A 26,048-nucleotide genomic window follows, 5' to 3' on the forward strand; every position below is an offset into this window, starting at 1 on the left:
ATTTGTGTAAATCCTTTCAATTTGACCATCAATAATAAAATAAACATTACAATGAGTATGGTCTTATCATCATAATCTACAAATAATAAAGCAGCTATATTGAATTCAGTGATCATTTATTTGACCATTTACACCTGTGCATTCCATGTCAAAATGTCCTTTATCTAAAGGCCTCCCTCTGAAGTGTGCTATAAGTAGCGTAGGTGTAGGTTAAGGTTAGGATTCTGGTAATGCATTATGTCAATATCCTCACAAGGATAGAAGTGCAAATGTGTGTGTGTGTGTGTGTGTGTGTGTGTGTGTGTTTGTGTATGTGCTTTCACAATTGATGCAAGCAAGCCTCAACTGGAACTGCAGTCAGCAGACGTGGGTGTGCCCATGCAGGCAGGTAAGCCATGTCCAAACCTGCTCGCCTTGTCTCGCCTGCTGTTGCAGCGAACCAGCGCTACATACCTGCACCGAGCACACAGGACCGCTCTCAGTCTGCCTGCCTCTTTACAAACCTGCGTACGTGTGTCTGGTTCAAGGTGTGATCGGTAAAACTGCAGATATGCCCGTCAAAGTCTTTTATTCCAGCGTGAGCGGTTCCCTCGAGGTACAGTAGTCGTACAGTATTCAGTCTTACATGCTTCATTCTTTTATCTGTGTATGCACATTGTTCTTACACTGACATTTCGGAAACATTTAGCAAAATATTATAAGGCATGTTGATTTCAGTACATCAGACTCTGTATATAAAGTATATACATTTAATTTCTGTACAAACTGCTCATTGTAGACAGTGAAGTGAGGTTTGTTGACATGAACTGTTCTCTCCTCTCCAGCTTAAGAAACACCAGCAACTAATAATGTCTATCCTGGACTCCAAGAGTATCCCCTACGATCTTGTGGATATTGCTCAGAATTCTGATGACAAGGATTTAATGAGGAAGATAGCGGGGAACCCGACTGCCCTGCCCCCTCAAATATGCAACGGGGATGTCTACTGTGGGGTAAGTCTCACACAACAACCTGCAAAAGTAATAATAAGGCACACTGACGATGTAACACCTCAAATCTCATGGAGCTATGACGGAATGTTAATCATTTACGCGCTTGCTGCATTTTTCCCAGGAGGAAAAAAGGCACACTTGGTTGTCGAGGGGCGTAGACGCAGGAATTAAATAAATATTTACAGTATGCTAAACCACCCACAGGTTTGCACACACACACAGACAATGCATGCAGAAGTGCACACAGTCTGACTCTTTTTACATGCACAGGTATGTTGCACACACCCTAATCACTCTCCCAACACACACACACACACACACACACACACACACATTTCCTGCAAAGAGGTGCAAACAAGAGTTACGATTTGTGTCCTCAAACACTATCATTGCAAGGATGACAATGAAAGTCGTTTGGTTGGTTAGTGCCACTGGTTGGTTGACATTAATGACAGCCATCACACATGAGGAATTGTGAAACTTTTTTATTCAGCGCCATCATCGGGTCAAAATTGAAACTTTGTCCAATACTGTTTTATCACTAAATATAATAGAATTGAATAATAACACCTGCAAACATAAAGACATGAGTTTCTGCTGTAATATGTCATGTTAGCCGCTGTAAGCATCAACGCCCAAGGCACCTCTACATCTAAACACGCAGTTAAACTCGAAACAAACTAGTTTGTCTGACATGTTGTCCCACCACATCTGAAGGCTAAACAGCTGTTCTGGACATCCACACCTGAACTGACACCCCTGACCTCCGACGCCTTTTCTTTCTTTCAGGACTTTGCAGCATTTGAGAATGCTGTTGAGATGGAGGACTTAGAGCAGTTTCTCAAACTCTGAAAGGAAAGGAGACCGGCTGTGGGACGACTCATCACCTCATGTTCACTGCAGTATCTACACATCTATGAAAACGTGTCTGGAAATACACACAAAGAGGTCGCATGATCAGCACATGACCTGAGATGTAACCATGTTTGGCAAGCACACTTGTGACCATGTGACTTTTACCTCTCAGGTCAGATGCTGATCGTTGTGTGTGATCACTATTAATTAGTAGTTTACAGCCTGGATATCTTGGAAAATGAATGTTCATGGACATCTACACACCTAGTTTAGCAAGTAAACAGAAAATTAAATAAAAAATGACTATATTCATATTTCTATTGCCTTTCATTTGTTTATGACAAATGCCTTATTCGTATTTGATGAGTAATGTGCAAAGCTAAAAAAAAAATGTAAATTTGGCAATGATGTGAAAGTGCTTTTTTCAGGAGAAGGCAGGTGAGAGTTTTTGAAAAAGCACATCTGAGCAGTTTATGCAATTAAAATAAAAATTGTTAAAATAAATTTAAATCTGTTTGTTGCACTTGAGGTATATGATCAGATTAAGTAAATACCAAATATATGTTAGATTAAGCATAATTGGGGTAAGCTGATGTTTAAATGTAGATTACTTTTAGTTGTAGTATGTGAGACCACATAGGGTCAGAGCAGGGAAAGGGACACCAAAGGTGGTAAAGTTTATAGAGGGGCTATTAGGACGTAAACCTCTCAAAGAGATAGATATAGCTTGTCGCAAAGGAAAACATTCCTCAGTGGCACATATGCCCAGAACATGATCTGGTTTTTGAATTAGGAAAAGTATGGGTGGAGTAAGACGAAATGCCATGCTATATATTGTGTTGTCTTTATGTTAAGGGCAGAGTCTTCTGATCTGACCCTGAAGCTCTCTCGGATGGCCGGCATCTGATCTGATACTGCTTGTTAATAAAGGTCTCTTTAACTCAAGCTTGTATCAGCGGAGTTCTTCCTACATCATCTTCATACCACTGCTTGGCAGGACCTGGCTGATAAACTTCACACTCATTGACAGTGATTTTGTCATTTGTTGTTTTTGTGAATGGCCAGTGCAAAGGGGTACCGCCGATTCACCAGCGAGGTGAAGAAACTGTTAAACTTACTGTATAACATTGCACATTGTGGCCAGCCAGTGCTTTTCTCTTAGAAGAGCTCGGTGAGCTCACTACCTACCCCTGAGGCGCCACAGTATTAAAAAAAATACTTAGCATACCTATTAAATAAATATTTTCACTTGTTGTGGAGAGAACTTTATTTAAACTGCACAAAGTGTATCTGACACAATCTTATATAATTAGTTATAATTAAGACTTTAAATTGATGAAAAAGTTAATACTGAACACATCTACTGGTCTATTCAGGGAATTTGGAATATGAAGAACAGTGATTTTAGCACTTTTAACCTATTTTCCTCTGTTATTGTGAGAAGAAACAAGAAAATATGAACATTTCCTGATACTGAGTTGAGTTTTAAAAGACAGTAAAAATAAAACCATTGCATTATTTTACGATTCAGTTACATTTAATGTTTTGCCTGTTTTCTGTATTATTCATGTGATTATTTCATAATGCTCTCTTCATTTCTGCAATATTGTATCTTATGTTGCATACGTATTTCTTTGACTTTATTTGGAAACAAAATTTTATGATGGTCACAAAAATAGCAAATAGGACGGACTGTCTCCAGGGGAAAACAGCGTGTGAAGGAATCAGTAAGTCAGCAACTAGACACATTCCATTTTTTTAACATTTTTTGGAGGAGATTTGTCCTTATCCGATATGAGGGTCTAAAGACAGAGGGAGAGTGTGAGGCCACCAGAGGTAAATCGTTATTTTGGATCATGAAAATAAAATTTGATCTGACTGAACACAACTAACTCACAAGTTCAATTAAAACAGGCAGCACATTGGCCACCACCGCATGGAGCGGATGGGGCCTGGTGGTATTAAACCAATGTCGCGTCTTTATGACGTCCTCTTTCCCCGCTGTCCGAGAGGAGGCTTTGGTGCGTTTCCTCAACTGCCGGCACAATCTAAAGGATTAATCAAACATCTTCCTTTATAAATTCACCACAGTGAACATTTTACCTTGAATAATAACTCTCCTTTCGTATCTGTTCTTTATTGCAGAACTTTAAGTCCAACATCCATCATAAATCAACAATGGCCGAGGAAGGGTGAGCATGACTGTTGTATGTGCCGTTAGCACACATACTGTTAGCCGAGATATTTCAAAGAAAACTGCACTGATAGGAACAGACTTTGTGTGAGTAGTGGCGGTGGTGGTAAAATCGTAAATTATTCTGGCTACCGATCGCCCACAATGGCTCGTGCTGTGATTAGGGAGTCCTATTTTACATGAGCTAACTGGATGACTTAGCCGAATTGCAGGTTAGCAGTTATCGGGACATTTGATATTTGCTTATGTAGCACAGCAACAAAGTGTAGCGATGGTAAAAGCTTCTATGAAGGTTGAGCGTTCGTGAGCTGCTCTGCTTTTGCTAAACCCGGTCAAGAACCGAGAAAAATCTGTGGATACAAAAACGTTACGATGTTATTTGAAATGTATCTTGAATGATACTTAACGTACCAAAGAGCCCAAAACACTGCAGTTTAATAGCACACGCAAACTTAATTGATAGAAGCATCAGATTTTGCTTCTCACAGGTTGAGAAATGCATTCATTAATTTGACAACACGTTGTGTATTTGTTACATAAAGAATTGCAACTGTAAATAATGGTAGGAGTAGCCTTAATTGTCAGTGATATGGTTGTCACAGTTGGAGTTCAAGCTAGAGCATGTAAATTAACTTTCCAATATAATTTTAAGATGACAGATGTTTGAGGTAATTTAGAAGCAGTAATGAAAGGGGCACTGTGGTGTTATCAGTGTGAAAGTGGATGTTGTCTACATTTATTTTCTAAAGATGCAGTACATTCAGCACTATCAGCCTCTGTACAAATATTTAGATAAATTGGAAGAACAGATTTCCATTTAGGATTATGAGATTGAAAATTTAACTGCTGATCTACAGGACAGTTTCATTGCTTGCACCCTGTTTTCTAATGCAGAAAGGGCAGGCAAAGTGTGCCATGGTACAGCGAAGTCACAGTACACAACAGGAGAGGAGGAGAGTGGGGCATGAACATAAATAACTTTGTAAACCAAAACTAGATTGGGTCGCAGTGTGTCTGCAGCAACGATATGTTTGTCTGATATTGAAGGGTCTGCTGTGTTGAGGCATACAACTTATTTTTAAATGTGTCATTCCTCATTAAGTGAGCTCTCTGGTGCTTGAATGATGACTTTATTCTTTTGTCGGATACCCCTTCACTCAACAATGAGTGAGATCCCCATTCTGACAGACTGGAAGCTCTATGGGAATTTACTGATTGGTTATCCCCATTTTGGTCAAATTTTAAGTTTTTTTTTTCTTGTATGCCCATTTTTGACAGCGTTGCTGCTGGAGGTGTCATGGATGTCAACACCGCTCTCCCTGAAGTGCTCAAGACCGCACTCATCCACGATGGCCTCGCCCGTGGTATCCGTGAGGCTGCCAAGGCTCTGGACAAGTGTGTTAAAATTTTACTTCAATATCTTGTTTGTCCATCATAGGTGTATCATTGATGATATCTTGGCTCCCTCTACTGAGTTTTTATGTGGAAACCTGCCATTGTTACCCAATTTCTGTCTGAGATATGCCATCAAACTTTGAAACGTGTAAATGGTGCATAAGCCCTTGCTGCAAGTAAATTCAATGTTCTTTTACAGGCGTCAGGCCCATCTCTGCGCCCTTGCCGCCAACTGCGACGAGCCCATGTACGTCAAGCTGGTGGAGGCCCTCTGCGCTGAGCATCAGATCAACCTGATAAAGGTATTGATCCTGCTCAAGAACAGTCAGATTTCGGATCAGTTCAATGTGGTTAATATGGGGAGAGGAGGAGCTTTATATCTGAATTCACATTTGAATTGTTTCAGAGTTGTCTTGTGCATTGACAGATGTGTTAAAGGTAGCATGCTCATGTACTGCTGTATCATTGATGATAATTTGGCTCCCTCTACTGAATACTATGAGGAGATTGCCACTGTTACCCAATTTCTGTCTGAGATGCAGAGTACCCACATTGCTACCATTTTAGCTCACTGCGCAAGTATTTAAAAGCTGAGGCATCAGTCACGACGCTTCAATGCCAGTAATTGGCAATGTTGTAATTATGTTAAAAATGGGTTCTGTACAAAACAGATTATTTTCCACAGTTACCAACGTTCACTCTGAATCTTGTGAAAGTGTTCAAGAGGCTCCCAAGTAAAAGATGTTTTATTTCAGGTTGATGACAACAAGAAGCTCGGCGAGTGGGTTGGTCTGTGCAAGATCGACCGTGAGGGCAAACCCCGCAAGGTGGTTGGCTGCAGCTGTGTCGTTGTCAAGGTAATGATGCTCTCTTGCGTTTCTATGAGGTTTCTATGTTCCTTAGTGTTTGGCCTACATCCACGCCAGAGAAATGGACTAAATTCCCTTCAGTGATGACAGGAAAGAGATGTGGAAGTCTTGTTTAGTCCGACTACAAGTTGGGAAGTTGATGGAACAAATTGCGTTAGAGACGTTAAGACTTATAACTAGATGTGCCAAGCAAGTGCAGGTGCATGTGCCTTGTGCCATGCAGCTGTTTGTGATAACACTTGGCTAAATGACAGCCAGGGTACGAGCCCCGTCATCTATCTGTGGTGTCTGGGGTCCCTAAGAATGGCTACAAATAGAAATACATGATTGACAGGTCATCACTGTAATCCTTTAAACTCTGTTGAGTGAGCAATAGGGCTTTTGGTTATTTTGATTTGGTTATTCCTTCTAAAAAAAAATGTTTGAACCATTTGAATGTTTATTTTGCACATTATCCCTGTAAGAGGGCAAACCAATATGAGACATTCTACTTGTACAGGTATATTTATTTCAACATGTCTTTTTTGGCAAAATTACTGGATGGCGGAAACTCTGGTTTTGTGACTCCTGTCTTTCATGAAATGCATTCAGTGCAGCTGCTTGACGGTGCTGCAATCGATTCGCATATCGATTAACACGCCAAGTTGTCCTGCCATGTGACAAAGGCAGGAAGAATCCTGTAAACTAAACAAAGCTTGGTTTTTCAAATTGTTTTAAAAAATCAAGACTTTTCTAAATTACGTCAAACACATCTGTACTGACATGTCTTGTTGCTTTTGGCTCACGTACATCAACAGATGTGTGATGAGCTGAATCGGCCTGTAGTAGCTGCTAGGCTGCAATTTTGAGTTTAATCTCTAACCTGCTAATAACAAACTGTTTTTCTGTCTACAGGATTACGGCAAGGAGTCTCAAGCCAAGGATGTGATTGAGGAATACTTCAAAAGCAAGAAATAAGGTGTCAATAAAAAGTAGAAATTAAGATGTAGTCTTGAGTGTTTTCTTTCCTCCTTTGGATATTTAACTGACCTCGTGAGTCAATTACAAACTAATTGGCAATGACTATAAAATCATGGTGTATTCTGATATGAAACCGTATTTCATGTGTGCAGAACTTCCAATATGTACAATGTCATTGCAGAGGTCAAAGTTGTCGGTTTTGCCAATGACTAACTGGAGAAATTAACTATTTTCAATAATATGCATCACTGTTTATTTTTGGTTATCTGAAGTATTGATCAATTTTGAATTTGTTTAGGGAAGACAAGATGCATAGGTCATTTGGATAGGTTTTCTCCTTTATATCTACATACATAGACATTTCTGAATAAAGACATTCAAACACATTAAGGCACAACACATCATGACGCACATCCTCAACCAACCCCCCTGCCCTCCCTCCCCCCAAGAAATTACAAAAATCCAGAGGCAAAAAAAAAGACCCCCAAATTCTAATTTCCTTTCCTTGACAAAAACATCCACCACTGCCTTTTTTTAAGTTTATTGTAAATAATTTACACAAGTTTCTGCCACAGACTCCATTGTTGTGATTATTATACCACCAAGGAAAAAAAAAACTTAAAAAAAAAAAGAAAAAAAGCAGCTGTTCTCCCCGCACACACAACGCTGCCTGTACAGAGAAGCACTCAATTTTTTTTTTCTGAAAATGGTTCGTCCCAGGTGAGTCACACAGGCCTGATGCTAGCCTGGGTGCTCCAGAACAAACCAAACATCATGGAGTTGCCCAAAAAAAAAAAAACATCCTCCCAAACCAAGGGAGGACTTAAGCCTTTACAGGCCTTCAGTCTGCTACAGCTGCAAGGACAGTAGACAGGGTTTTCACAGCGGTCGGTTCCCAGCGTCGAGACCACGGGCGGCTGAGCTGGGTAGTCGAGTCATATCTTAACCCCACTGTTCTTTTACCTCCTTTCACCTCTTCTTTTGCTTCTTAAGACCGTTCAGAGTTTGTAAATCCAGACGTTCAAAAAAACAAGACAAAAAAAAAAAATCACAAAAACAGTTGCAGTGTATTGTTTGTTCTTAAATAGTTATACAAAAGAAGGGGGCTGCCTGGCTGACCATGTCCATGGTAACATTGCATGAGTCCATATTGCTAAAATAGTTACAGGTACTCAAACTCCAGTGCTTGGTGTAGTGCCAGCAGGTCAGAATGACTGGATATCCTCCAGAAAGGCATGTTGTGCTGCGGAGAGAACACACACAACGTTAAAACCAGCAGAACTGTTTCATTGCTACGTACCACCACCTAAAGTCATGCAAGCTACACTACAGTAGCTTGTAGCTGCTCGTTTTGCAAAAGCACTGCAAACAAAATCCATGCAATCCTAAGGCTCAAAGGAAGAGCTCAGCATTTTGGGAAATGTACTTATCTGCTTCTATGCTGGGAGTAAATTTAGATGAGAAGATCAATGTCAAACTCGTATCTGTCTGTTCAACTGGGCTCCAGCTATCAGTTGTTAGCTTAGCTTTACATAAAGACTGGAAATTGGGGAAAAAAGCCAGCCTGGCTTTGCATAAAATTCCTCCTCTAAAGCTCATAAAGTAACGTGGTTTGTTTGAATTTAATCTGTGCAAACATGTGGTTTTACAAGGGAAGACTTCATGCTAAGTTAAGCAGCTCCTGTTTTCACCATGAGGTTACATCTAATTAAAGTGAGCTTTCCAGACAGTGGTAAGCACCTGGCTAGCAGTTTCCCTCTGCTTCCAGTCTTTATGCTAAGCTAAGCTGCTGCTGTTGCCGTATGTTTAACGGACAGATAAGACAGTGGTATCGGTCTTCTCTCTCAGAAATAAAGGGAATATGCATATTTCCCAAAATGCCGAAGTATTCCTAACAATCCCAGCACCCAGCATTAAGAATGACACCCAAAACTGGAGAAGAGATGGGATTTATATTCACACTGAAGGAAACATGTCCTAGTTCTACAGATAAGAGTATATAAAATATCACTTTGTCATCTTTTATGTTGTGATATAGCTCTACTTTTCACACACATAAACTACAGTATCTATGTAAAACGAGACTCCACACACCACTGGATAAAACCCAGCATATTGCTATAAACAAATGAAATTGCTCAAAGCTCAATCACTGTACATTTGGGCAGCCATTTATTTTCAGTGTCAAATGTGACACAAGTGACGTTGAGTTTAGAAGTATGTGGTCGAAAGCATTGTTTTTCTATTTGAATAATTCAGCTGCAGGATTTGTTGTATTTGACTTTCAAATGTAGCTGTAAAATCCACACTAGCTAAGCCTCAATCTCAGATTTTTACTCCACCAGTTGTAATAAAGTTTCCTGTCCCTTCATAAAAAAAGAAGAAAAAAAAAAAGCAACAGCAAGTGGAACAGAAAAAAAGTGGACGACCAACACAAAACCTCTACAGCAAAGAAAGGCAGGCTTCGTCCAATCAGAGCTCACACTGTGAGGAGTAGGCGGGGTCACGGTGAGGTTGCGGGTCCATTACCTTTTTGGCCGCCTGCTCCTCTTCCACACCGTCCCCAATTACAACATACACTACTTTCCTGCCAAACCTTTGCATTATGCGCTCAAAGCAACTCTCTTTTCCTGCAAAAAAACAAATAAACAAGGGGAGGAAGGAGGGTCACAAGGTCAGAGGGGTCGGAGTTCAGAAGTCGTTTGTTTACCTGGCTGGCCGCATGCTCTTCATCCTTCCCATCGCCAATCACAACATATGTAATGTTAGTGCCAAAGCGGGAGACTATACGCTCAAAACAGCTCTCTTTGCCTGGAGACAAACAAATGGGCTTTCACAGGTTTTTCATTTGTTGTTTCGATGCAAATAAAACACATGAGGAGGCAGAGCCGCGTGCATCAAGGGTGAAGCGAAGGAGAGGAGGCTTTCTCCGACACACACACACACACACACACACACACACACATATAGAGTCACCACTTTTTGGGACCTAAACCTTACTCCAACCTTAACCCAAGTCTTTCAGGGACTTGTGTTTTGTCCTCATAAGAAGGGCAAGTCCCCACAATGCGTAAACAGATTCATGTCCACACACACACACACACACACACAACATCATTATCCCAGATCGCTCCGATTAATCCAGACCCGCACATGGCCCATCCTGAGAGGTACTTCACTTCAGATAAACATACTCAGTCTGATCGCTGTGAAAACTCGCAGGCGCGTTTTTGAGCGATGTCCGATGTCACACCCCCGCATTAACCTTTGAACCTTTTTCCTCCTCCTTCTGTTTCCTCGTCCTGACACGACGCTAATTGCATTATAGAGGAAGTCCGCGTGCAGAGTAATGTATCCAGAAGTCTGACCTGAAACACTCACGCAGTCAGCTTGTGCCTTAAACCTCGAGTGGTTGTCATTCGAATCAAGGCACCGTGGGCATGAACTGGGTGTAACACAAGCTCTGATAACATGAGCCGTTATTTTTCTTCAGTGCTGAACCGGAGCCCTATCGGTAAATCAAAGGAGGGTTGAATCAAGGGCAGCAGGACCTGGTTGTAGGTACTTGAAAACGTTTCGCCTCTCCTCCAAGGGGCTTCTTCAGTTCTACCTGACTGGTGGGGAGCCCCAGGTGTTTAACCTCTGTGGGGTCATTATCAAGGTTACTGATACCACCCAGTTTGTTAGCCTTCCTGGCTGTGTAACGGCAGTCGGAGTCTGCAGCACCACATATCCCCCACCTGTAACGCTGCCCTTTCATCCCTTGGCAGGAGATTTAACAACCATTCACGGTTGGTCTCGTCACAACTCCAGTGCGTGTCATTTACACTTGGACTCAGGTGACTCCCAACAACTGCCGATACAGCAGCCAGGAGCACAAACGACCCAAGTGGTATCAGTTACCTTGATAACGACCACACAGATCTTAAATACCCGGGACGGGGAACCTGGGTGAGGCAGACCTGAAGAAGCCCCTTGGATGGGAGCAAAACATTTTTTAAGTTTCAATAACCAAGTCCAACTGCCCTTGATTCAACCCCTACTTGGATACCTATGACCTGCATGACTGAGAGTCTGCAGACATCTGTCAGTAAAATTTAACTATTAGAAATGACGGTTGTCTTCTTGAATTAAAATAGAAAAAATAGTGTAATAAATGCACTCAGTGTAGTAAATCATTCAGTGAGGGGATCTATGCTGTAGCAAAAACACTGTCTGTGCAAGTTTGCATTACTCCCAGTCATCCTGCGTTTTAAATCATTAATGTAACACCACTTTAGGTTGAAATGAACATTAAAACACAAAAATATTTGTACAGCTGTAGAAAATGACACTGAGAAATACCACATAACCCTTAATCAGAACAGTTAATACTAACATTTACTAACATGTACTGTAAGACTATCATATCTATATGCAAGAAGGATAAAATAAAGGGAGAAGGATGTAATATGATGCCAGCTGTGTAGTTGTTATAGTACCATTATTGTAATGGTATTAATTTTGTTGAAAATCTGTATTAAATACTGTGTATTTTATACTGAAATTATACTGCTTGTGCTCTTGTGTAGTTTCTGGCTCAAGGTCACCTGTCTTTGTGTTTGGCCAAAGTGGAACCAGTTTGACTTTCTTTCTTCCAGTTTCTTTTAATAGAGATTTAATGTGAATTGGGTTCAGTTTTACTTTTGCCCTCTCTCCAACACACATGCGCGCACACAAACACACACACGGTATAAAATAAAGCATTCCCCACCAACCACTGGGTGAATCTCAGCCCAACTACAGCAACAAGTTTAATATGATAACATGATATCAGTAAGAAATGGAATAGGTGAAAAACATTAAAATAATGAACTGTTAAAATACTATATATCAAGTATGTCATCAATTGCTATTTAATTACTTCCATCAATATTAGATTATCATTTAGAATTTTTGCAGAATGCATGCGCGCCAGTGTTTGTGTCTTACCTATTTTTGTTGCGCTGTAAATGTTCTCGATGGGGAAAACGGATCCCAGACTATACAAGAGAACTTTAGCCAGCGCTGGTATGAGCTGCGTCGTGGTCACCAACACATTTACACAGTTACTCCTGCGGGACACAAACGAGCGAGCAGACATTACTACGAGAAGCTGGGCGAGGGGGCGGGTGAGTGGATCATGAATTTATGTCCTTCGATGCTGAATGTGGATTAGTTATAATCTCGATCCAGGAGGGAATTAACAGAACACAAAGTGGCACCTGGAGCTGATGATGGACAGGGACTTGAGCGCGTGGGTGAGCCAGGAGTCAGTCAGAGCCTCCACCTCTGCCCGGAGCTGCAGCCACGCGTCTCTTTTAGCAGGACCCAGCAGACCTGCGACACAGATACACGGAAAACAGGGAACGGGCTAATTCCTTTGGTTCATGAATCTTTTCAGACAGCTTTATTTCAGACTCGTGCAGTTCTGGTAGAGAATTCCCAGTCTAAGCCGAACAAAATCTCCCCCTCACTATCTCCCTCTTGACCGTCCCCGGTGACCAGCAAACTCCCGTCAGATTGGCTTACCCCCCACATTGTTTTTGTACGTGCTATACAACTCTTTGACCCGTCGGTAGCGGAAGGCCAGTTTCCTCATCCAGTCGACCCCGCCGCGGACACCCGTAGCCAGGCACAGGTTGGCGCTGGTTGCAGCTGCATGGAAGCCATCAGTTGCAAAACTGTAAGTACTGTCAATAATAATGATATGTTTTATTTGAAAAATCTGCTCTGGTAGAACAAATCAAATGGTTATTTTTATCATTCCATACTATAAACATAACTGCCAATACGTAAACTGGAAGAAAGCAATCCATGCAAACAAAATATGTACACACTTAAATTCATATATTACCATCCATAAAGAAATAATAGATAGAAAACGATAGAAAACAAATACTGTAGTCTGTGAACCATGACAAACAATTATTCAAAAACAACAATGTTTATGTCACACTTATTGTTTCGAAATGTGAGTTGAATCCTCACCTTAAGTCCTGGCCATTATCGTCTGATGACACATCATCAATATGTACTTGATCACACTCCTGTACACACACAGACACAAACAAACAAAAAAGATATGATTCATGGATTAGTAACTTTAAAAAAACTAGAATGCTACATACATTATGAGGATTAACTATATACAAATGAAGCAAGAAAATAACTAATATAAGGTACTATATACTATATGACATTAATAGTATAATACTACTATAAACTGTATTTAAATAAAGAGTCAAAATAAAGTAACACAGAAACAGATTCTGCTTGCCAATGCATAAATGTATTAATCTATATACCTTAACAATTCCAATAAAACATGTAATTCATAACAAAGCAGAATGTCTAAACGCACGTGGCGCAGCACTCAATGCTCCTCTGGTTTCATATCACTTTACACCACTAGAGGGCAGTAGCAGTATTTAGCTGACTGACAGCCTGCCTGCGAGAAACTTCTCAATGCTTAATTTTGTGCTTGCTGCAAAATTTGCATGCTGTGCAAGAACAAGTCCGAGCCTTCTAACATGCCTTTGAAAATGTGTCTGTGTGTGTGTGTGTGTGTGTGTCTCACCTCTAGGTCGTTAAAGAATAAATGTGTGTCAGCCAAGTTGAAGATCATCTCCTCCATCCTCAGACCCAGCGTCACCGCCATAGGAGGGTCCTAACGGAAGACAGAGGTAACATCATCATGACCACTATGACATCACCGCCATAAAAAATGACTAACTTAATCCGAATTACTTCCTCCTGACCCGAAAAGTATTTCAGGTCTTACACACTTCCCGCTTCTTCCCAAATTCACACCACAGGCCCCCCCACACACATATCCCCACTCATAGAGCTGGTGCGCGCCACTCATCACAGCAGATGCTGACAGACAGGTTGCACTTGTTCTCTCCCATCAACATTCCTCATGCTTGGTGGTGGAGAGGGGGGGTAGAGGGGAAGAGTGCGCGTCTTCATGTGTGTATTGCAGAGCGTAGCTACCCTCAAAGGGAGACGCTGTGTGGTGTGTATGTGGTATGTGAATGGTTTGTGTGTGTGTGTGTGTGTGTGTGTGTGTGTGTGTGTGTGTGTGTGTGTGTGTGTGTGTGTGTGTGTGTGTGTTTGGGAGAACACAGCCGGCCCTGCCAGCCCCGGGGCTCAGCTGCAAAAACCATCATCTGTGATAGGTCAGCAAGGGACGACAGCTTGCCGCGCGATTCGCTGACGCCGTCAGACGACCAGAATAGAAATAAAAAGCTAACAGGAAGGAGAGTGAAAGTGAGCGAGCGAGGCAAACGGACGCACACAAAGAAAGAGGGAGAGAGATGTGCGGCATTCCCAAGCGCAGGGCGAGCGCTCCATAAAGTGGAAAGATGTGAAGTGTGTAGAGCTCCACGAAAACGAACAGCTGCTGATAGTGAGACTGCATTGCTTCTCCTGCCTCCCTGTCAATCACACAGACAAGAGACACTCGAGTTTGTCTCCCAGATAATGATTATGTTGGTCGCCATCCAAAGGAGAGTTACGGACATCGGTGTGTGTCGAAACACCCGCAGCTGAAATGCGTAAATTCCCTATGAGCAGTTGAATTTGGCCGCGCTTCTGGCTCCAGAAAGACTTAGGTGGCCTTTTTTTGGGGGGGGGGAATATTTTGCCAGACAAGTTCAATCAATCAGAGAGAACTGCAAATATTATTTTGGCCTGACAGGAGTAGCCTGAAACAATGCCAGTCTCCACCTCCGCTGTTATCATTGTGAGCGCTGGAAACTCAACACTTCATGAACATGATCCCCGGTTATAATAACGGCGGGTGTGCATCTGTGCGACAGAGACAGAGGTGTGCACGGTCATTAAAAAGTGGAACCTCGTTTAGAGCTGATGTATCCTCAAAGCCCGTATGAAGAGGGTACTTGGGTCTTGTGGTTGCTATGTCAACAGTGTAAACACTACTTTGGGCGAGGTGTGAACAGACACAGCTGCCGCTATATTTCTCGAGAGCGGCAAATGAGGCAAAAAAAATCCTCTCGCAATTATTTTAAGGCAAATATTCTGACGAGCATCTTATCTTTTTCCTGCAGTAAGCTTATGTGGATCCATGTAACTGAAAATGACGCTTTTTTGTGCTTAATCACAACAGGTACTATCATGGAGTGCATGAGGCCTAATTTGAGCCATTCACAACATCTCATTCATGATTTGACTGCAGGCCATTTGACTTGCACAACTTCCTCAACGCAAGCCAGCACTTCAATTGTGATATTATCCTTTGGTACTCAGTATTTCTCTGCTATCAAAACAATGCAAACCAAGCTGAATTAACCACAAGGCTGCATGTGTTCTCTTTCTCACACACGCACGCACGCACACACACTCACACACACACACACACATTTACAACTCACCAGGGCCTTTCTTATACCCATTAAATCTCAATTGCCAGACATTAAATTCTACAACTGCAAAACAACTAGGAAGTACATCAGTGCCCACAAACCCTGTCTGTAAAATGCCCAGGCTCCTATGGCTGGCTCCAAATGCTCTGTGTGTGTGTGTGTGTGTGTGTGTGTGTGTGTGTGTGTGTGTGCGCGCATGTGTGTTCGCTATGCCAACTTTTGTTTGACTGCCAAACACGAGTATCAGAGTGGACTGCAGAGCGGGATGCAAAGCCCGTACAAGCAGGCTGGTAGCTAATCCGGTACCCACAGGAAACGACATCACCCAATAAAAATCTGTAGCCTTGGCCACATATGATGATCCCAGACCAGTGCCAAGAACTATTAAAATAAAGAACTATAAACAGTGTAGCTGTTACACGAGAAGGCGAGACCACCAAATAAGTTCGCAATGAAGAGCGGAATAAACATCAGTCCAAGTGAGAAATTAGCATGTTAAATTATGATTAATCTACAGTTATCAATGGGTTTTAAATGTATTCATATGTAGCACATTAAAAGACTCATTCATGTTTTTTATGTGTGTGGTCATCATCATAAATTGACCTTAGCATACCTGAAGTACTCCATGTGATGTTTATACTGGGAGAAATGAAGCTCTTTGGAGTGGTGCGCTCATTGTGGGATTTATATGTATTATTTAATTGTATAAATGATTACATACAAGTTCAATTTAGAGATAAATCCCTCTCAAAGTCATGGTATTAGTGAGTTTGGTTTAGAGGAAAGGGGGTGAGGCAATGATTACTTGTGCTTTCATAATGACCAAAAAATACAAATTCTGTCTAAGTAAACTGCTATGTTAAAAATTCACTATCCCTACTTACAATCACATAAATTACATATGTACTTTTTTTTTTTCATACAAACATAAGGAATAGGTGGGAATAAGTCTTCTCAGTGCTGATTAGTGTCTGCAGCTCTTCATTCTCTTCCAACCCTGCAACCTCCACCAATCACAGTGCATGTGAGTGTGTATGTAGCCTGAGAGGCAAAGCCCAGGGCAAAAAAAAAAGGTCCTATAGCACGTGCAGCAGGAATACTCGTAAGCCTTATTCGGACGTTGATGATTCAGTTATGAAGCCACCATTTGTGGTCATTTTATGTGTGAATTTCATCGCCCTTCACTGAATCAACATTAGATCTTACCTTGCCATATTTCTGTGCGTAGGAGCCCGTGAGCAGAGAGTGGAAGACGATGATAGTCTCGTCCAGATCCCACACAAACACCCTCTGGAGAGCAAGAAAAAATAGTGAGACAATGAGAGTTGGTCTTCCAGAAACGTCCTTCTTTTCATATGCGCATGACACGGGTGGTCCCGCTGTCGGTCAGCTTCTCCTCCGCTGTATTCTGAGACTTCAGTGAACGGCGAGGATGAGGATCAAAGGGAATACCACATATCCACTGAGATTTGGACGGGATATCCAGTCGGTACTGAGAGTGCTCTGTCAGTGGGTGTTTTTTTGGTCCTCTTACCTCCAGGTCACTATCGGGGGGAGGGGACGGGTTGTTCTTGCGGCCCCTGCCCCGGGACTTGGACCCCCCACTCCGGCAGGCTCGGTCATCCAGCTCTTTGATGGGCGTGGAGGGGCTCTGCACCGTATCAAAGTCCCCTGAGAGGGTACGCAAACACAGACGGGGCTAAAGATTTGAAACATTTAAAACTGATCAAATGTCCGTCTCAAAGCAATCACAAACTACATCCATGCACTGAAGTAACAGTAATGCTGCGGTCTGAGCTGATCCCACAGGTGCTCTGGGGTTGTACCCGCTTCAGGAAAAGCAATAACTTAGACTTTGTACAGTAATGAGCCATCTTGTCAGGTTTAATAATTCAAGGTAACTGGCAAGACAGATCAACTTAAAGACGACCGAGAAACCTAAACAAAAGTACCACTGATATCCTGACTGATTCATGATAACATGCAGTGTAAAGATTTAACAGAGGAGGGGCGAGATGGGACTGTGCAATAAATTAGAAAAGTCAGGTAATCTGATGCTTCTTACAAAGATGCAAAATTCTGCAGGAGCATACAAGAGCACACACACATTCTTGCACGCGCGCACTCACACTCACACACACACACACACACACACACACACACCCTCCCATTGCCATATGCTCCCACTGCCGTGTGGTAACTAGAACCAGACCTTAAGCTTCGCCTCTCATATTGTTATGTCTCAATCACGGAGAGAGGGAGAGAAGGGGCGGATAAAGACACAAAGAGCATGTGAGCGACACACACAGACACACAAAAACAGATACCAGCTGTAACTCCAAAAAGAAGAAAAAAAAGAGACATACAGAGAGAGGGAAAGTGCCAGTGACAGGAAGAATGATAAGCTCCTTTAATCAGGCTCCCTGAATTACAGCCAAGATAAACCGAAGAGAAAATTGAATCCCGAACTTTATTTCTATACATACGGACACACTCTCTCACTTTCTCTTTTCTCTGACTTGTCTACAAAAGTGCAATACTTAACACAGCGTCACTCTAATCAAAGCCTCTGAGGCTAATGTAAACAAATGCCGATTCTCCAATTAGCGAGCGCAATGCCAGGTAACCATGGTTACAGTCTGAACTTACTTCCTGTGCTTCATCATGGCTGAAAGAGAGATGTGAACTCAGTTACCCAAAGTGTGGTATTTTTCTCTGCTGGAAACAAGATTATGGAGGCAGTATCGAGGAACGGTCGAGAGTCTGAGTTGCATATTTATGACGTTTTAACTGTGCTGGAGTGTTGGTGGTTTGACTGTTTCACTCTGCCTGGTGCGTGTGTCTCCCTCGTACGAACCTGGGTGAAGCTCGGCAGCCTGTCCGGTCATGGCAGGGGCGGGATCTTGCAGCTGGTAGGCCGCCGTGGAGCCTGTGCCGTCCACGCTGTTGGAGGTCATGTAAGTCCCGTAAGTGGAGGCGGAATAATACTGGGCATACTGGTTTTGGCCAAACGTCGTATATGAGGGATAATCCTGCAGAGAACAGAAATTATGAGCACACAGTGAGACTAAAGGGCAAAAACAAGAAAGAAAAAACGGAAAATTGAGATATTTCACTCGTGTGGAAAGATTCAAAGTGACTTTTGAAGAGAGGTTTTACAAGTGTGCCCTCTCGTTTCTCTCCTTTTATTCCCTCAATTCTGCATTTCATATCTCCGAAACAATTAAAGCCTTGTGTCGCTGCTTTTCATTGACCCAGCGGAGACAGACACTTTTATGAGTCAGCTCTCTAAACCTGTCACTACGTCCATCTCTGCGAGTCCTTATAAAGTGGAGCACCACATGAATGCACACACGCACACACACACACACACTCACACTGCTGCTGTGTAGTCAGCGAAGTGTGTATGCAAGCATGCATATTCCTGCAGGCTGTATACACACACAGCCTCTCTCTCTCCCTTTCCTTCTCTTGCTGCTTTCTCTTTTTCTGTTAAACTCATACACACACACCCCCACATACACACACACACACACACACACACACACACACACACACACACACACACACACACACACACACACACACACACACACACACACTCACTATATTCCCCTTAATCCCCCCCCACACAAGCCAAACCTTGACTTTCTTCCTGTAAACAGCCACATCTATCATAGTGGGACATTAAAATCCCCCTTTAAGCATTTTACTACCACAGTACAATTCATCATATGGACAGAGAGAAATATTCAGGACAAAACACTCTTTCACAAAGACTAATTGTCTGTCTCTCGACCAAGTTTGTCCCCGTCGCAAGGTCACGCTGTAATTAGACGTTATTTCTTCAAGCGGCTCTGAATGACTTGACAAGTTGTGTGGGAGCGTGACTGTAAAACCGCTCCTGGTCTCAAATATCATCGCGACTGCGCCGTACGAAACGCTTGCCTTTAGATTGAGCCGGCAAAATGAGGCAAACGACATTTACTTGACCACTCAGAGCAAACGTGGAGCATGGTTGATCACCTCTGGCCAGAACTCCCTCAGGAAAAAGGCTTTCTTAAGCTAACTCTCAGCTGGATTGTACCAGCGGTCCAGGTCTAAGCTTAAAACCAAGCCAGCACACACACACACACAAAAGAACACACACAAACACACACACAGTATATAGACACCGAGGTACCTGCTGTGTGGCAGTGTAGTTGGCGGGGTTGGACACTGAGTTGTTGGTGGCGTAGAGGCCTGAGGATGGGGTGAAACTGGAACCTTGGCACACAAAGACGAAGAGGGATTACACCGCGGAGACGCAAACATTTTATACACTCAAACTCCGTGAAGTGTCACAGCACGGTGGAAGGTACGATCATTTTTCAGCAAGAATATAAAATAAAGAGGACATCTGTTTGAAACTGACCTGGCATCTGATAGGGCGAGTATGCAGTCTGTCCGGGCTGAGGGGTGGTGAAGCCGGGGCTGTAGCTGAGGCCTGTCTGCAGAGGAGACTGACTCTGAGCCAGGCCGCTTTCTGTCTTAATGCCCGGCAGCATCACACCGAGGTCTGCGACGAGAAAGAAGCAGAACACCAGAATGTTATACGATGTACGAACATATTTTAGGAAATCATCAATGTTTAAATAACGTCGGTGATTCTGTTGGTGTGGCTTTACTTGCATTGCGTTCCATCTGCGGTTCGGCTTCTAAAGATCCCGCTATGTCAAGCTCGTAATGCAAGTATTAAATTCCTACAAGCTTTTGTCAAGTTTTCAAAGTCAGTTTTTACCTTTCACTTTAAATGACATCTCGTAGGCCCTCTGAGTTCAAGCTTTGAGAATTCACTTTAAATTGTGTTCGTGCACTTCTCGTCTAAGTTTGAATTCTGTGGTTTTGTCCATTCACAATAACAGAAAACATCCGACAGTGTTCTCCTACTTAGAAGTATCCCACTGAGGTTCAATCTGAGGGCATTTTAAATGTGTTTTTTATTCTTTGACACAAGAGCTTTTGTTCCATTTCAGCAAATCTCTATACAGTAACAATTCCTCTACTTTCAGTGTGGATTACACAATAAACCACTGCTTAAATGTGTGAGTTAGTGCAGCTGCTGAATGTCACTGTGTGTTTTTGGAAGCGTGCTTATTGATACCATAGGTGGACAGTCCGTACGGCTGTCCTGTCTGGGAGTAAGCAGTGTAGACGGTGGACTGCTGCATGCTGCTGAACTGGGGTTGACCGGCGTACGTGGGCATGGGAGGGGCTGCCGGTGTGGAGAGGATGTGAGGGTAGGGCCTGGGAGAGGAGAGGAATGACAGGTGAGGGAGATAAATGACGGGCTAGAAGAACGAGGATGAAAATGACTGGAGGAGTAGCTTGGCTTAGATGGGGGGTATAATTAGTTGTGTTGCAGAAGCATAGGAGAATGATTCTTAGAAAGCAGTCAGACTTACTTCGATGGGTAGAGGGGAGGAGAGTACTGGTGGGCTGAACGAGGGCTGTACCCGCTGCTGGTGATTACTAAAAACAGCACAATAATCAAAAACAACAAGGCAACGCTGGGTTATGAATGGTGTCGACTCAAATCGTCTGTTTCCTTTCACATTTAACAAAACCACTCCTGGGCAGCACGATTCAAGGCCTCTGGCTTGTTTGAGTAAACATAATTTGAAGCATTTTGAATGGAGAGGAGCCAAGTTCTCCCCCTTTAGAGAGCGCCGCAGCCAGTGGAGCCCTTACAGCGGGCCTCATAGTAAAACACAGTGTCTGTTTGTGGTCATTGAGATGTCAGAGCTCAATACTGACAAACACCCCGCTGCTTCTAAACCCTCACTGTGAGTTGCTTAATGGTTTTGTGTATCTGTGTGTGTGTGTGTTTTGCCAGCGTGAAGGAACACCGGGTCGTGTGTGAGTCTTACAAAAGTGTAAAAATGTCTCTCCCTCTTTCTCATCCCCCTGCCAGCCTTTGATGACGCAATCCAAGGACAGGCAATACTTCATGGGATTAGAGCTTTCAGCAGGCCTACCACTGAGCTGAAGTGGGTGTTGGTGTTTGTGTGTGTCTGAGCTGACTCGTACGGAGACATTGTTTTTTTCCTTGAGATGAGAAAATTGTACATTAGTGCATGTCTGTGTGTGTGTGTGTGTGTGTGTGTGTGTGTGTGTGTGTGTGTGTGTGTGTTACCTGAGCCTGCGTATGTGTCCAATACTGTGTCGCCTGTCGTAGTGACTGTATCGCTGTTGTTCATAGGCTCTGTTTTCACTTGAGGAAGATGGAAAAGATGGATGTTAGGGGAGGCCAGGAGGGAAGTGCCATCACACACACACACACGCATACACACACACACTGAAAACCATACTGTAAAAAGAGAGGGAAACCACCATGCAGTTCCAGTATGGGAGCAAACGCTGTGTGCAGGGTTCCCACTATGACTTTCTAGAACCAAAGGTTAACCTAAAGGTTACAGTCCTCCTTGGTTTTTTAATGATTACGTTTTCAAAATATAAGCACGCAGGGTGACCATTTGGCAAATTCCCCTAATATTTGCTAATTTTTGCAGCAAATTCATCAAAGGCCTCAGCTTTTCATAAATTTGCTGACTGGTAGGAACCCTGCACATATATAACAACTCCACACATGCTGTGATCAGTTCACAGTGGGATCCAAACAGCAGAGAAAACTGCACAGCAAATCAAAATCACTGCAATCCTGGCACAAAAAAAAACAAAAAACTATCTATCGATCTAGCACCAGCCCAGGCTGTATGAGTTCTTGGTCTTGGATTCACACACATGCACCTCTGTACCATAGTCCTTGGAGCTCGGGGCAGGGGGCGGGCTGCTGCAGCCCAACAGCCAATCAGCCGTGTTTAGAACTGTCATGTTTTCACCTAAAAGGGTGCAAGGTGGGAAGGTGGTGAGGACACGATGCACGGAGAACCAGACGGCAGCATACGGGCCATGGTGTGGATCATTTTAAAAAGCAGTCATTTGAATTGTGAGAGGTGTTTTAAAAGAAATAGTTTGGCATTTTGGAAAATGTGCTTATTGGCTTTTTTGCTGAGAGATATATGAGAAGGTCAATACCACTGTCAGGTCTGTACGGTAAATATACGGCTAGGAGATGTTTAGCTTGGCTTAGCATCAAAAGTGGAGGGAGGTGGAAACAGCTGTCCTGCATGTCTATCCAAAGGTAAAACAGCACCTCATCAGACCAGACAGACTACAAGAACAGGAAGAATTCATTAAACCACAATTTGTTGTTAGTGAGCTTTAGACAGAGCCAGGCTAACTGTAAGTCCAATATTCACTCTTCTTTTAGCTCTGTTTTGCTCTCCACTGACTCCTGAGGGAAATATCTGACTCTTTAGCTGCGAAATGCTCGTCTACGTCCACCAGCCAGTCGCCAGCTTCCTCTGTCTGCCGTTTGGAGCTGTGCAGGCAGCGTTCAGCTGCTTTTCACACTGAAAACAGCTGCCTGCTGAGGCTGGAAGCTCTGATGGCGGGAGTGGAGCAAAACAGGAAAGTTGTGAGCTGTGAAACCAAAACCGTGAGCTGAAAGAAGCTCCTGCACCTGAGAGGCACCTGCAGAGTTGGATGATCTGTACGTTACTAGGAGTGATGGCATCATAAATCATGCATAAAATATTGATTATAGCTGCTTTAACAGGAATACAAGAGTGGTATTGATTTTCTCATCTAACTCTCAAGATTTTACAAGAGAAGCATGCCCGCTAACATCCTACATAACGTTTGTTAGTTTCTTGTTTCCCTCCGAACACCATTAAAACTCATCATCAGTGACCATTTGAGAATGCCGACTTCATTAGTCCCCTCGGGTAGCAATACAACCCATCGGACGAGCCCTAATGAAGACAAATGAGTTGCCGCGGAGATGGCCCGTGGGCCGGAGCCCTGGCTGATGTCAGGTGAGGGGAATGCTGGGTATGTAGTTTGTTTTGGCTGTGAGCGTGTAGTCCCGGCTCTGTCTGCTCAAACCATTAACTGTGAGCTCATCAGAAGATATTTAATGTGCTCTAATATGGTCTGAATCCACGGTTAAGTCGACTGTGAGCTCGGCTATTTCTGTGACTGTGTGTTGACACATCAAGTTGACTGAAATGAAGTTATCTCACTTTTTCCATTACATTCCTATTAAAAGCGGTTTCCATTGCCTGTTAAATCAGCAATAGATCAAAGGATCGCCCTCAACAAAAGCACTTACATCCAGTGCTATTATATCAAAGCGCTCTGTCAAATATTATTGCAGAGGACGGACAATGAGAGAGGGAGATCAAGGGTGAAAGAAGAAAAAGATGAGGAGGAGGAAAGAGAAACACAGACGGACAGAGGGAGAGGAAAGGAAGAAGAGGAAGAAAAGGGGACAGAGGAGAGGAGAGGGCTCACTGGTGTTGACATCTGAGAGAGCGGTGATGTTTTAATGCTCTTGTAGAGGAAATAGTTTCCAGTGGGATTTTTCAGCTCGCACACACACACACACACACACACACACACACACACACACACACACACACACACTCTTTCGAGCGGTTAGCGGAGGAGAGTAGAAGTGCTTCGCCGTGTGTTTACACACATTCTCCAGCGGTTTACTCAAGCCCTCGTGCCAGCGCGGGGTGTGTGTACGCGTGCGTTTGCATGTGCGCGCCGCCTTCCGTCTCTAGAAATTCCTCAAAAAGTACTTATCTCTGCATGCTGAAAATCTCTGCGATGGATGGTTCTGCAGTAGATTTCTTAAAGCTGCACTCATCAGCTGCTTTTGCACAAGGCGATTTACGGCGTGCGCATTCAAAGCTCTGCTGGAGCGAGAGCGAGACGTCACAAAAAGGCGTTAAGAGCACGTCTCCCGAGCAAACATCGAAGCAGCCGAGGCGCTTAGACTTTAGGCATTTTCTCATTTAGTCTAAGAGATGAGACATCAGTAAGCGTTAGCACGGTCCGAAACAGCAGGTTTTCACTGTGGCTTGGGTGTCCTGTCTTCAAACAGCTCACTCACTCTTTACTGGTGACTGATCTGTGCAGAACTTGAAGGAATAATTTCACATTTTTGGAAATATTTTGATGTGCTCGCTTGCCGAGAGTTAGAAGTGAGAAGATTGATGCCACTCTCGAGTCTGTGGGGTAAATATGAAGCTACAGCCAGCAGACGTTTGCTTAGCTTAGCATAAGGTTCGGAAACAGGGGCGAGAAGCAAGCCTGGCTCTCCCCAAACACAACAAAATCAAGCTACCAGCGCCCTTTGAGGCTCACTAATTATCATGTCACATCTGGTTTGTTTAATCCGTGCAATGAAAATTGCAGCTAACCTAATTGGCCTCTGGCTGGAGCTTCATATTTATTACACAGACGTGAAAGTTGTATTGATCTTCTAGTCTAACTCCTGGCAGGAGCTGCAGACATTTTTTACGAGCGGTTGAACAGAACATTCTTCCTCGAGTTTAGGATTCTCATTGATGACTGAATACAAACTGAAAATAGATTTACCCCCCTTCCCCCCAAAAAACACATGATAAAAATGAGGGTAAAAACTGTATGTGGAACACTAAAACTAGCCTTTCTACCACAGACACAACTGCCCATTCATTACTGCAGCATCATTCTGCCTTCTCACCTCCTGTTCCATTGGTGGTGATGGAGGGGCTGCCAAGGTTGTTCTTGTCCAGCTTGGAGCCCGTCGAATCTCCACCTCCCACACGGTTATGAGGACTGGCTAGGTCCTGCATTTCCATAGACCTGCAGGAGGGCGGAGGGCGGAAGAGGGAGGAGGGAGGAGGGAGAGAAAATGAGATGAACTGCGATTTCTGAATGAATAACAGATCCCAGGCAATGCGCTCTCACAGCTGGGAATCTCCCACCTCGATATATTATGTTAAGATCTCACTGAACACGTTCAGTGACAGCCTGTATGTCCACACAGGAACCACACACACACAGACACACACAGACACACACACATATACAGCCATAAACTTCATGCGTCTTCGTACCAGTTAGCTGACATGAGCATGTGTTCAGAGGCGTTAGACATTGTCTGCGGGCCTGCAGGCCCTTTTATAGAGTGTGTGTGTATATGTGTGTGTGTGTGTGTATGCACTTCTGGGCTCCAATACAAACCCACAGCCTGCCAGCATGCTTTAGTTTTACAATGTGTTCCACATGCATGACTGGGACGAACCAGCACACAAGGTGGTAATGGTAAAGTGAGAGAGTGTGTGTACGTGTGTGTGTGTGTGTGTGTGTGTGTGTGTGTTTGTGGACTGAATGAACATGCATATTTACGGCGCAGTAGACGTCTACCTTTCATATCAATATCAGTGTTTATTGTATATTTGGATCCTTATTGGTTGTTACCACGGCAACATCTACT

The 26,048-nt window shown here is 43.3% G+C and overlaps 3 protein-coding genes and 3 non-coding genes across 9 annotated transcripts in view; 5 read left to right on the forward strand and 1 right to left on the reverse strand.

The window, feature by feature from the left end:
• Positions 1–421: 421 nt before the first annotated feature.
• On the forward strand, positions 422–2,147 carry zgc:153284 (uncharacterized protein LOC751696 homolog). The gene is made up of 3 exons (XM_041959009.1): positions 422–595; positions 825–992; positions 1,782–2,147. Exons 1-3 carry the CDS (start codon positions 551–553, stop codon positions 1,842–1,844), a joined length of 276 nt encoding a protein of 91 aa, XP_041814943.1. The 5' UTR covers positions 422–550; the 3' UTR covers positions 1,845–2,147.
• Positions 2,148–3,826: 1,679 nt separating this feature from the next.
• rps12 (ribosomal protein S12) lies at positions 3,827–7,287 on the forward strand. The gene is made up of 6 exons (XM_041958720.1): positions 3,827–3,868; positions 3,993–4,039; positions 5,320–5,436; positions 5,636–5,738; positions 6,192–6,293; positions 7,200–7,287. The coding sequence occupies exons 1-6, from the start codon at positions 3,830–3,832 to the stop codon at positions 7,260–7,262; spliced, it is 471 nt and encodes a 156-aa protein (XP_041814654.1). The 5' UTR covers positions 3,827–3,829; the 3' UTR covers positions 7,263–7,287.
• On the forward strand, positions 5,157–5,231 carry LOC121622544. The gene has a single exon (XR_006007732.1). It is a non-coding gene; the product is annotated as a small nucleolar RNA SNORD101 (small nucleolar RNA).
• LOC121622548 lies at positions 5,481–5,565 on the forward strand. The gene has a single exon (XR_006007736.1). It is a non-coding gene; the product is annotated as a small nucleolar RNA SNORD100 (small nucleolar RNA).
• LOC121622547 lies at positions 5,895–5,977 on the forward strand. The gene has a single exon (XR_006007735.1). It is a non-coding gene; the product is annotated as a small nucleolar RNA SNORD100 (small nucleolar RNA).
• Positions 7,288–7,960: 673 nt separating the features above from the next.
• eya4 (EYA transcriptional coactivator and phosphatase 4) overlaps positions 7,961–26,048 on the reverse strand; it is a 41,416-nt gene continuing 23,328 nt past the window's right edge. For 2 of the 4 annotated variants that reach the window (XM_041958080.1, XM_041958084.1), the window contains 17 exons: positions 25,293–25,414; positions 22,471–22,554; positions 21,849–21,926; positions 21,118–21,184; positions 20,817–20,959; positions 20,088–20,231; positions 19,857–19,939; positions 18,531–18,705; positions 17,208–17,344; positions 16,880–16,963; positions 13,864–13,953; positions 13,275–13,333; positions 12,816–12,976; positions 12,509–12,623; positions 12,237–12,358; positions 9,795–9,895; positions 7,961–8,508 (listed from right to left, as the gene is read on the reverse strand). In XM_041958080.1, the coding sequence (XP_041814014.1) occupies positions 8,428–8,508; positions 9,795–9,895; positions 12,237–12,358; positions 12,509–12,623; positions 12,816–12,976; positions 13,275–13,333; positions 13,864–13,953; positions 16,880–16,963; positions 17,208–17,344; positions 18,531–18,705; positions 19,857–19,939; positions 20,088–20,231; positions 20,817–20,959; positions 21,118–21,184; positions 21,849–21,926; positions 22,471–22,554; positions 25,293–25,414 (1,846 nt within the window). In that variant the 3' untranslated portion in view covers positions 7,961–8,427. Of the gene's footprint in view, positions 8,509–9,794; positions 9,896–9,975; positions 10,077–12,236; positions 12,359–12,508; positions 12,624–12,815; positions 12,977–13,274; positions 13,334–13,863; positions 13,954–16,879; positions 16,964–17,207; positions 17,345–18,530; positions 18,706–19,856; positions 19,940–20,087; positions 20,232–20,816; positions 20,960–21,117; positions 21,185–21,848; positions 21,927–22,470; positions 22,555–25,292; positions 25,415–26,048 lie in introns of all 4 variants that reach the window. The other 2 variants (XM_041958081.1, XM_041958082.1) reach the window with 2 other exon arrangements.

This window comes from Chelmon rostratus, chromosome 18 (genome assembly GCF_017976325.1).
Source record: "Chelmon rostratus isolate fCheRos1 chromosome 18, fCheRos1.pri, whole genome shotgun sequence".
In the NCBI taxonomy this organism is placed as follows: domain Eukaryota; kingdom Metazoa; phylum Chordata; class Actinopteri; order Chaetodontiformes; family Chaetodontidae; genus Chelmon; species Chelmon rostratus.

Bases quoted from the DNA above. Each gene is read 5' to 3' on its own strand.
- zgc:153284 (XM_041959009.1), top strand. From the start codon at position 551: ATGCCCGTCAAAGTCTTTTATTCCAGCGTGAGCGGTTCCCTCGAG. The intron at 596-824 runs GTACAGTAGTCG...TCTCCTCTCCAG, and splicing joins GCGTGAGCGGTTCCCTCGAG to CTTAAGAAACACCAGCAACT. The intron at 993-1,781 runs GTAAGTCTCACA...TCTTTCTTTCAG, and splicing joins ACGGGGATGTCTACTGTGGG to GACTTTGCAGCATTTGAGAA.
- rps12 (XM_041958720.1), top strand. From the start codon at position 3,830: ATGACGTCCTCTTTCCCCGCTGTCCGAGAGGAGGCTTTG. The intron at 4,040-5,319 runs GTGAGCATGACT...CATTTTTGACAG, and splicing joins TCAACAATGGCCGAGGAAGG to CGTTGCTGCTGGAGGTGTCA. The intron at 5,739-6,191 runs GTATTGATCCTG...GTTTTATTTCAG, and splicing joins ATCAGATCAACCTGATAAAG to GTTGATGACAACAAGAAGCT.